The 12,278-nt window shown below is 42.9% G+C and overlaps 1 protein-coding gene across 1 annotated transcript in view; it reads right to left on the reverse strand.

Annotated features, from left to right (window-relative positions):
- Positions 1-377: 377 nt before the first annotated feature.
- LOC124709100 (vasopressin V2 receptor-like) overlaps positions 378-12,278 on the reverse strand; it is a 45,102-nt gene continuing 33,201 nt past the window's right edge. Inside the window, exon 2 of the mRNA XM_047240749.1 lies at positions 378-671. Coding sequence (XP_047096705.1) covers positions 378-671 — 294 coding nt within the window. The remainder of the gene's footprint in view (positions 672-12,278) is intronic.

Below are 12,278 nucleotides of genomic sequence, written 5' to 3' on the forward strand. Positions count from 1 at the left end.
TGTACCCAAACCAATCTGGGAATCTCTCAATTACTGAAGTGATTGGAAATATTATCAACAGCTCATTGCAATCTCAGAAGAGCACTGCATCACTGCGAATGTCCTAACAGATGGCAGAGAAACTGTATACAGACTCCAGTCTCACTATCTGACTGACGGATACAGTCGAAAAGGAGAGGAGGCTGAACAGAGAATGTTCGTCCACCGTGACCCGGTCACAAACGAGGCCGACGGGTGACGGCTACGGGACGCCGGTCCGCAGTTGGCGCAGTGGGTGTGTGGACTGCTGGGTCGGAGCCGCCCACACGTCACCACGGCGGCGCCGACGCCGCTGGCGAGGGGCCAGCAGCAGCAGCAGCAGCAGCTACGGAGGACGGTCAGCGCGTGGCGGGCCGGTGGTGCGAGCTGGACGCGGACGAGGACGTCCTGGAGGCGGCGTCGGCGGTGGCGCGCCAGCTGATGGCGGTGGGCGGCAGCGCCCCCACGTGGCGGCGGCGCGGGGGCGGGCGCGTCGCCATCAGCAGCGGCTGCGCCACGGCGGCGCGCTCGCGGTCGCGGCGGCGGTGCAGCAGCGGGCAGGAGCGCATCGCGTACGAGCCGTACACCAGCGGGTTCACGCACGAGTTGGACACCGCCATGATGAAGAGCGCGTCCTGCAGCCGCTGGTCCACCTGCCGGCAGACGGGGCGTCCCGGTCAGCGACCTCGACAGACACTGCATGTTTTACTCAATAAAAACAACTGCATAAATAAAACTCAATGCCGCATGTACGAGAGATCATCACCTGCGAGTAGCATGACAGATTTGTTTGATTTTTCTTCCTTATTATTCAGACAAGTTTATTTGAAAGAAAATATTTGGAAAATGCAACGGAAAAGTCTGAGATTAACATTATTTCCGCATGTATGTGACATCATCAATTACGAATGGCTCGACAGATTTGACTGATTTTTCCTCTTTGTTGTGTTTGTAATTGTCAGGAAAAAGTACACATGAAAGAAATTTTTTGGAAAGTCCATCAGAAAGGCCAGAAAATAAAACCACTAAGAACGTATTGACCGATTGGCTGATTTTGTGTGTTCGGAATCGTGGATGGTGACAGCATTTTTGGAATGAAAATTAAGAAAATCCGTTTAGTTTCACAGTTCTGGTGTCATAAGTTTTCATAAAAAAATAGTTTGACACACACACACATATATACGAGGGCAGTTCAATAAGTAATGCAACACATTTTTTTTCTCGGCCAGTTTTGGTTGAACAAACCGGAAATTTCTTGTGCAATATTTTCAAACATTCCTACTTCGTCTCGTATAGTTTCATTGACTTCCGACAGGTGGCAGCGCTGTACGGAGCTGTTAAAATGGCGTCTGTAACGGATGTGCGTTGCAAACAACGGGCAGTGATCGAGTTTCTTTTGGCGGAAAACCAGGGCATCTCAGATATTCATAGGCGCTTGCAGAATGTCTACGGTGATCTGGCAGTGGACAAAAGCACGGTGAGTCGTTGGGCAAAGCGTGTGTCATCATCGCCGCAAGGTCAAGCAAGACTGTGTGATCTCCCGCGTGCGGGCCGGCCGTGCACAGCTGTGACTCCTGCAATGGCGGAGCGTGCGAACACACTCGTTCGAGATGATCGACGGATCACCGTCAAACAACTCAGTGCTCAACTTGACATCTCTGTTGGTAGTGCTGTCACAATTGTTCACCAGTTGGGATATTCAAAGGTTTATTCCCGCTGGGTCCCTCGTTATCTAACCGAACACCATAAAGAGCAAAGGAGAACCATCTGTGCGGAATTGCTTGCTCGTCATGTGGCTGAGGGTGACAATTTCCTGTCAAAGATTGCTACAGGCGATGAAACATGGGTTCATTACTTCGAACCTGAAACAAAACGGCAATCAATGGAGTGGCGCCACACCCACTCCCCTACCAAGAAGTTTAAAGCCATACCCTCAGCCGGTAAAGTCATGGTTACAGTCTTCTGGGACGCTGAAGGGGTTACTCTGTTCGATGTCCTTCCCCATGGTCAAACGATCAACTCTGAAGTGTATTGTGCTACTCTTTAGAAATTGAAGAAACGACTTCAGCGTGTTCGTAGGCACAAAAATCTAAACGAACTTCTCCTTCTTCATGACAACGCAAGACCTCACACAAGTCTTCGCACCCGAGAGGAGCTCACAAAACTTCAGTGGACTGTTCTTCCTCATGCACCCTACAGCCCCGATCTCGCACCGTCGGATTTCCATATGTTTGGCCCAATGAAGGACGCAACCCGTGGGAGGCACTACGCGGATGATGAAGAAGTTATTGATGCAGTACGACGTTGGCTCCGACATCGACCAGTGGAATGGTACCGTGCAGGCATACAGGCCCTCATTTCAAGGTGGCGTAAGGCCGTAGCATTGAATGGAGATTACGTTGAAAAATAGTGTTGTGTAGCTAAAAGATTGGGGAATAACCTCGTGTATTTCAATGCTGAATAAAACAACCCCTGTTTCAGAAAAAAAAAATGTGTTGCATTACTTATTGAACTGCCCTCGTATATATATATATATATATATATATATATATATATATATATATATATATATATATATATAGATGTAATATATAAATGGAAACCTATTTACCGAAAAATCTCGAAGAGTTCTTGACCGAATGACTATAAACTTTTACACCGCACTCTAACAAATGGACGGACGGATGTTGTTGTTGTTGTGGTCTTCAGTCCTGAGACTGGTTTGATGCAGCTCTCCATGCTACTCTATCCTGTGCAAGCTTCTTCATCTCCCAGTCCCTACTGCAACCTACATCCTTCTGAATCTGCTTAGTGTATTCATCTCTTGGTCTCCCTCTACGATTTTTACCCTCCACGGTGCCCTCAAATGCTAAAATTGTAATCCCTCGATGCCTCAAAACATGTCCTACCAACCGATCCCTTCTTCTAGTCAAGTTGTGCCACAAACTCCTCTTCTCCCCAATCCTACTCAATACCTCCTCATTAGTTACGTGATCTACCCACCTTATCTTCAGCATTCATCTGTAGCACTACATTTCGAAAGCTTCTATTCTCTTCTTGTCCAAACTAGTTATCGTCCATGTTTCACTTCCATACATGGCTACACTCCATACAAATACTTTCAGAAACGACTTCCTGACACTTAAATCTATACTCGATGTTAACAAGTTTCTCTTCTTGAGAAACGCTTTCCTTGCCATTGTCAGTCTACATTTTATACCCTCTCTGCTTCGACCATCATTGGTTATTTTACTCCCTAAATAGCAAAACTCCTTTACTACTTTAAGTGTCTCATTTCCTAATCTAATTCCCTCAGCATCACCCGACTTAATTTAACTACATTCCATTATCCTGCCGTTTTGCTTTTGTTCATGTTCATCTTATATCCTCCTTTCAAGACACTGTCCATTCCGTTCAACTGCTCTTCCAAGTCCTTTGCTGTCTCTGACAGAATTATCTACTCCAAATTTTTCTTTTGTTTCCTTTACTGCTTGCTCAATATACAGATTGAATAACATCGGGGAAAGGCTACAACCCTGTCTCACTCCTATAGGGTATAAATTTTTGTAATATACAGTACATACCTATATATATATATATATATATATATATATATATATATATATATATATGTATGTGATATATAAAGGGAAAGCGCAGTTACCAAAAATCTAGCAAAGTTCTTGACCGACAGGCTTCCAATTTTTACAAGGTACTGTAATGGATACTCGGACGGATATAGGCTACGTATTTTTTGTAATATATTAAATCAATACACAAGTATGTAATGTTATAAACAGGTATGTATTGTTACCAGATATCTCGGAAAGTTTGCGATGGATTCACTTCAGAGTTATAGACGACACTTTCTTGAAGACAGAGACTAGTGGACATAGAGAGGGGGGGTGAGGGGGGAGATAGAGGTGGCGTCGAGGCTATGCACAGAAAGATGGGGCGAGGAGGAGGTGTAGAGAGAGAGGGAGTTCGGATCAGAAGATTGGTATGGAGAGGGGGAGGAGGTGCAAGGAATTTCGAATGTGTATTCCACCCCCCCCCCCCCTCCCTGATATGGAGAAGGGACAGGATGATAGGACATCTGCTAAGACATGAGGGAATGACTTCCATGGTACTAGAGGGAGCTGTAGAGGGCAAAAGCTGTAGAGGAAGACAGAGATTGGAATACGTCAAGCAAATAATTGAGGACGTAGGTTGCAAGTGCTACTGTGAAATGAAGAGATTAGCACAGGAAAGGAATTCGTGGCGGGCCGCATCAAACCAGTAAGTAGACTGATGACCAAAAAAAAAAAATTCCAGTCCTATACATATTTAGCAACTGCGAAACACACCCGTGTTCGCTAGTTTTTATATGAAAAACTTCAACCGCGGATACCGTAATTCACATATACAATTAAAAAACGACCGCTACTTTCAGTTGTGTACAACAACCATCCTCAGATCTGTAAACAAGCACAGGAGAAAAAAAGTAGCGTAAGAAAATTTAGTACAGCAAAGTATAATACAAAACATGTACAAAATCTGAACAAAATATTAGGAGGATCCATAAGCTCCTAACATTTTTGTTTCGCATGCTCCTGTTCCGATTCCTATACGTATATTTATCGATTCTCCTTTTTTATTTGTAGTTCACTGTTGCTATTCCAGTTTACATGTTGACGTATTGTCATTTGGAGGTACTGAGTGGAGCTGTGGACAATAGAAAATAGAGTACCAAGGAGACAAATCGAAACACTTCTGAGATATTCTTCTGTTTGAGTTCAGTAGAGGGGTGACAACAGCGTAAGCAACCAGAAACATTTGTACCGTGTGTGGGGATATTGCCATTAGACAGAGCACACAGCAAAATGATTTTCCCGTTCTAAGCAGCATCGGTTTGACATTAGTGACACTCTCCACCTTGAGGAAGACCTTCGAGGTTTGATGATGGTCGTTTAAGCGCATCACTACGTAAGTGTACTCTAGAACTGGCAAATGTGATGAACGGTGTGCGTTACACCATCGTGCGGCAATTTTGCTTTATTCTGACACAAGGAAAATAAAGGAATGTTTGAGCCCAAACAAAGCAGCTGCGTATTCAGAAAATGTCAGGCATCTGGCGGTGCAGCGGCGAAGTGGTGTACTACGAATTGCTTTCCCTAGGTGTAACCACCACTGCTGACCTTTATTGTCATTAACAGAGACGTCTTGCAGACGCAGTCCAAGAACAACGACCAGGAGGACTGCGTGAAGTGATGCTACACCACCGTAACTCCAGCCCGCTCTCTGCAATTCTAGCAAGAAACGGTATACAGGGGTTGGGAAGTCATTCCGCAACCACTGAATTCACCTGATCTTCTGCCATCAGACTTTCAACTTTCGCGATCTTCCATTCCGGATGAAAATGCGCTCCGAACGCGGCTCGACGCAGGCTTTCACGGCCGGCGCCTCCATTAATTAAAACTTCCGCGCTAAGGAGGCCGCGATCGAACACTAGAAATTCTTCCTCCTGCGCTCTGTACAAAAGGTTCCCCCACAGCCCAGCAGCCAGTCGTTGACACATTTCGGAAGATGTTGCCCGCGGTTGCAAACGAAACATCAGAAAGAAGAATTTCTAGTGTTCGAGCACGACCTCTTAGCCAGGAAGTTTTATTCAATGATGGCTCGACGCGCTCTTCGCCTCAAAATCACGAGATTTCTATGTACAATCTGGAAGTTACCCCAGCTCTGCGAGACTCTTGTAAATAGTCGACGATAATATATGACTGACGACTAAAGACCCAGTAATCTGTATCTGTTTTGTTTATTAAACTTACGGAATAACGCTACGAACTTACGCAACAACCTAGTTTATGACGAGAGCTGATTCCAGAAGTTAAAATGAACGTAATGAAATCCACATTGCAGATTTTCTTTATTTATGCTACAGATATAAAACCCACGAAGTCAAGATCGCACATCAAATCTCCTTTATTTGGATACCTTACTACTTTTTGGTAACAATCTAGCCATCTTAAGATCTAAGACATAAACAGACTTTATCTCATGTGAAACACAAGTACAACAGGTTATAGAATTTCACATTATGTTGCAGCAGGCTTCAAGAGTGTATACACGAATTAGTTGCAGAGCAGGTACCATGAAACGTTCTTTATTAGTGTTGGTGCCATTACGGCGTCGCAAGTCGCTAAAATCTTTCTTAAAATATCAACAACCATACACGACATCATTAAAAACAGCTTTTCATCGTCCGTGGCGAGTACATTAATACAGAGACCAGGTAGTGAAAATAGAACACTATTTGCATCAGGAACTTTCGACTACAATAAGTTAATGTAAAAGATATCGTCTTAACAAATGCGTTACACCGTTACAACTTAGTAACTTACACAATCAGTACCTTTTACATTTACTCATTGCAGTCGATAGTTCCTTATGCAAACATTGTTTAGTTTTTCACTATCTTTTCTCTGTATTTACTTACTGGCCACGAACGATGGAAACTTGTTTTTAATTGCGTCGTGTATGGATGTTGTCATTTTAAGACAGATTTTAACGATGCGTGAAGTTGTAATAGAGCTCGCCGCGTGGAGTGGCCGCGCGGTTCGAGGCGCCACGTCACGGATTGCGTGCGTCCTCCCCCCCCCCCCCCCCCCCATGGAGGGAAGCCTCCCTCGGGCATGGGATTCTGTGTTGCTCTTACCATAAGTTAGTGTAAGACAGTTCACGTAGTGTGTAAATCTAGGGACCGATGACCTCAACAGTTTTGTCCCTTAGTTCTATAAGCTGTTGTATGTTGCTAATATGAGAAAAAGTCATGTTTTATAATTCAGACCTGAAGACGACTCAATTGTTTGCTGAAACTAGTAATCAATCCAAAGAAAGAAGGTTTCATATGCGGACTTCATTGGTTTTCAGTCGATAATATAAATAAAGAATATAGATGTTGTTGTTGTTGTTGTGGTCTTCAGTCCTGAGACAGGTTTGATGCAGCTCTCCATGCTACTCTATCCTGTGCAAGGTTCTTCATCTCCCAGTACCTACTGCAACCTACATCCTTCTGAATCCATTCAGTGTATTCATCTCTTGGTCCCCTCTACAAATTTTACCTTCCACGCTGCCCTCCAATACTAAATTGGTGATCCCTCAGAATATGCCCTACCAACCGATCCCTTCTTCTAGTCAAGTTGTGCCACAAATTTCTCTTCTCTCCAATTCTGTTCCATACCTCCTCATTAGTTATGTGATCGGCCCATCTAATCTTCAGCATTCTTCTGTAGCACCACATTTCTAAAGCTTCTTTCTCTTCTTGCCTAAACTATTTATCGTCCACGTTTCACTTCCATACATGGCTACACTCCATACATATATTTTCAGAAACGACTTCCTGACACTTAAATCTATACTCGATGTTAGCAAATTTCTCTTCTTCAGAAACGCTTTCCTTGCCATTGCCGGTCTGCATTTTATATCTTCTCTACTTCGACCATCATCAGTTATTTTGCTCCCCTAATAGCAAAACTCCATTAATACTTTAAGCGTTTACACAAAATATACGGATTAAACTCTTGTATGAAGGAAAACGCAGATTTTAATGCCCATTGATGGCATAAAGACTTGCAAAATTTTCCCGCCATAAGTAGATGTTCTTCCCCCCCCAGCTCAGTATCGTGGTGGTGTTTCTGAACGCAAGATTAAATCAAAATTGGCAGTCATAGTCAAGTGCACCACTTGGTACCCCCTCTTCAGCATATGTTTTAATGAACATTGAACTATTTAGGCTGATACTATTCCGCCCTGGCCGAGTTCGCTTTCAGTGTCTTTGCTGATTTGCTGAACTTGTTCCGCGTGAGCTCTAGCAATTAAATGTAATAAGCATGGGTTTAGGTATAATTGTGTGCCTGCATAAAATTACATTGAATCCAGGTCTGCGCTCCCCTCTCCCTTTCCATAATTACGTGGCGAAAGTGAATCATGTTAACTACAGAGACCAGTTGTGATGAGGTATATTCCAACAGACAAACGGCTAGTTGTTGAAATGACATCGGTATTGAATAAATATAAATGAATCTCTAGCCTCGAGTGATTATTTCCTCCCTTCATCATAAAGAATAGGTGAAAGTTAGTCACTACCAGAGTCGAATGCTGGGTCGACAAATAAAGAAAATAAAAGCTCTGTGCTGCCTATTAAGCCATGCATACGTGCCTTCTGTAGTGGTCCTAAAATATTGAATTATCCGTTGCATTCAAATTTTTACTGGTTTGTTAAACCTATCCGCTAGAAATTATTAATACCACAGCTGTAACTCGCAGGGACTGTAATTTCGTGGACCACACAGAATTACAGAAGGTAGCTTGCAGGAGCTGTAGGACGTGATAAGCGACAGTAATCTTCCTACTAGGTCATGTTGTAACTATACCACCAGTAGTAGAAGGTTACGTTGCAATATATTGTGTTCGACCATTGTGAGTTATCACGGAGAAAACGATTTATTGACGAACAGCCAACACGGATTCATAAAATATCGTTCTTGTGAAACACAACTAGCTCTTTACTCTCACGAAGTAATGAGTGCTATTGACAAGGCATTGATTCCATATTTTTAGATTTCCAGATGGCCTTTGATGCAGTACCTCACATGCGACTTCTAATCAGATTTCGTTCCTATGGACTATCGTCCCAGTTGTGGGACCGGATTCGTGATTTCCTGTGGAAAGTCATGGAGTAAAACGGAAATATTTGTCGCACGTCAAGCACTATAGGCCCTTTGCTGTTCCTGATCTACATAAACGGCTTACGAGACAATCTGAATGCCACTCTTACATTGTTTGCAAATGATGAAGTCATTTACCGTCCTATAAAGTCATCAAAACACCAGAACGAATTGCAAAATGATTTAGAAAAAATATCTGTATAGTGCGAAAAGTGCCAACTGGCTCTAAGCAATGAAAAGTGTGAAGTCATCCACATAAGTACCAAAACGAACCCGCTAAATTTCGGTTACTCTACAAATCACAAAATATAAAGGCTGTAAAATCAACTAAATTCTTAGGGACGACAGTTACGAATAACTCAAGTCGGAAAGACCACATATATAATAGCCGGCCGTGGTGGGCGCTACGGTCGCAGATTCGAATCCTGCCTCGGGCATGGATGTGTGTGATGTCTTTAGGTTAGTTAGGTTTAAGTAGTTCTAAGTTCTAGGGGACTGATGACCTCAGATGTTAAGTACCATAGTGCTCAGAGCCATTTGAACCATATATAATATTGCGGGTGTATCAAATCAGAGACTACGATTTACTGGTAAAAGACGAAGAAAATGCAACATGTCTGCTAGAGACTGCCTACACTACGCTAGTACGTTCTCTTATGGAGCAATGCTGTGTAGTGTGGGATCCGCAGCATATAGGATCGACGGAGGACTTCGGAAACGTTCGAAGAAAGTCAGTTTGTTTTGTACTACCCCGAAGTAGGGGAGAGCGCCACAGATATGATACGTGAATTTGGGTGGCAATCATTAAAACAGAGTTTTTTGTTGTATCAGGACCTTCTCATGACATTTCATTTACCAAATTTCTCGGACATCATAATAAAAAAGAGAAATGAGAACTCGCACAGGAAGATATAGGTGTTCGTTTTTTCCGAACGCTGTTCCAGATTGGAAAAACAGAGAATTAATCTGAAGGTCGTTCGATAAAGCCTCTGCCAGGCACTTAAGTGTGATTTGCAGAGTATTCGTGCAGATGTAGATGAAAAGTTTGTCAGAAATAAAACTTTTACAATCAAAAAGCACCATGTGCAATGCCGCGAGGGATAGCCACGCGGTCTCAGGCGTCATGCCACGGTCCGTGCGGCCCTCCCCAGCAGAGGTTAGAGTCCCCCAACGGGTGTGTGTGTTGTCCATAGCGGAAGTTAAAGTTAGTTTAAGTAGTGTGTAGGCTTAGGGACCGATGACCTAAGTACTTTGGTACCATAAGCTCTTACCACAAATTTCCAATTTTCTTGTGCACATGGCCATTTCCGTTTAGGTAGCGCTCACAGATGACTGTTAAGTCTTATAAGCACAATATAGAGGAAAATATACAGTAGCATATCTCTTCCCGTCGGCTTTCTCGATTGATGTCGTCGTCTTACTCCCGTCTTCAATCGGGTTACTGAAACAAATACACTGCGCAGCACAATCGAACAATCACTTTTCCGAAACCCCTTAGTCGTCTGCCGTTACCACGCATAAATTTCAGATTTGGATGAGACATATCTACAGTCTTCCTCTGGAAAAGCGTTGAGCCCTGTGATTCCACTCTCCGGCTCACCGACGCTTCAAACAGTGATGTCGGCACATGCGAAAGAAACTCAGTGCTCGGAAGTTCACGGAACATGTTGAATCAAATGTGGGTGAAAGAACGCCGTAAATGGGCCAACTGGAGCATGGGAGCTAAAGAATACGTCTCCAGGACTACATGCATGAGCTAACACTGCTGGAAAAATTAAGTAACATTGAACGACACTTTGACAGTTGATTCAAACCTAAAATACAAAAAAAAACACCAAGAGAAAAATATGACAAAATTTAACATAGCAACATACTGTAACTACCAAATAATGCGTTTTTTATACGTATAAAAAGAAACATGTGTTATAGACCACTGAAAATACTTCACAAATAAAAGAAGCGAAACACGTAAGGCAATAAACAATTAGTTGCATAGACGAAACATACCTTCACGATTTATTGTATGTTATTCATATGTTTAGTGCTACACTGAAATTTGAGGTCCTTTTTCTCAGTTGCAAAGTATTTGTCTTTAACATGTGACATTTTGGTGGTTAACTATGCCAGACAGCTTCCCTGTTTTCATTTTTACTTCATTACCTTGCTATGTGTATAGTTTAAAATTTACTGCTAGTTACGTACAAGCTTTTTAGTCTGCTGTTATCTCGGCAGGTTTACAGTGTAACTCGCTCCCGATGACTTGTCGTTGGCCCCTAATACGTATGCTTATCATTGTATGACTTTTCGTAATGGTGATGTTTTTCAATGCATCTTCCTCTCGTTTTCACAGTTTGAATGGTTAAGTCGTCTTAAACCCAGCAACATAGTACCATTACAACACTGTTAAGTGTTGAGTTCTTTGACATTGTCAGGAGATACGTGATATGTTGTGAATTTTTTATTTATTTTCCATGAATATCAAGAGCTCAGATGGAAACCCAGTTCTAAGCAAAGAAGGGAAAGCAGAAAGGTGGAAGGAGTTGGTTCAAATGGCTCTGAGCACTATGGGACTTAATATCTGAGGTCATCAGTCCCCTAGAACTTAGTACTACTTAAACCTAACTAAACTAAGGGCATCACACACAGCCATGCCCGAGGCAGGATGCGAACCTGCGACCGTAGCGGTCGCGCGGTTCCAGACTGAAGCACCTAGAACCGCTCGGCCACTTCGGCCGGCGGTGGAAGGAGTATATGGAGGGTCTATACAAGGGCGATGTTCTTGAGGACAATATTATAGAAATGGAAGAGAATGTAGATGAAGATGAAACAGGAGAAATGATACTGCGTGAAGAGTTTGACAGAACATTGAAAGACCTAAGCCAAAACAAGGCCCCAGGAGTAGACAACATTCCATTAGAACTACTCATAGCCTTGAGAGAGCCAGCCCTGACAAAACTCTACCATCTGGTGAGCAAGATGTATGAGACAGGCGAAATACCCTCAGGCTTCAAGAAGAGTATAATAATTCCAATCCCAAAAAAAGGTGTTGACAGATGTGAAAATTATCGAACTATCAGTTTAATAAGCCACAGCTGCAAAATACTAACACGAATTCTTTACAGACGAATGGAAAAACTGGTAGTAGCCGACCTCGGGGAAGATCAGTTTGGATTCCGTAGAAATGTTGAAACACGTGAGACAATACTGACCCTACGACTTACCTTAGAACATAGATTAATCAAATACCCGCAGCATCACCCGATTTAATTCGGCAACATTCCATTAGCATTGTTTTGCTTCTGTTGATGTTCATCTTATATCTTCCTTTCAAGACACTGTCCATTCGGTTCAGCTGCTCTTCCAAGTCCTTTTCTGTTTCTGACAGAATTACAGTGCCATCGGCGAACCTCAAAGTTTTTATTTCTTCTCCATGGATTTTAATACCTACTCCGAATTTATCTTTTGTTTCCTTTACTGCTTGCTCAATATACAGATTGAATAACATCTGGGATAGGGTACAACCTTGTCTCACTCCCTCCCAACCACTGCTTC

Source organism: Schistocerca piceifrons, chromosome 7, assembly GCF_021461385.2.
Source record: "Schistocerca piceifrons isolate TAMUIC-IGC-003096 chromosome 7, iqSchPice1.1, whole genome shotgun sequence".
Taxonomy (NCBI): domain Eukaryota; kingdom Metazoa; phylum Arthropoda; class Insecta; order Orthoptera; family Acrididae; genus Schistocerca; species Schistocerca piceifrons.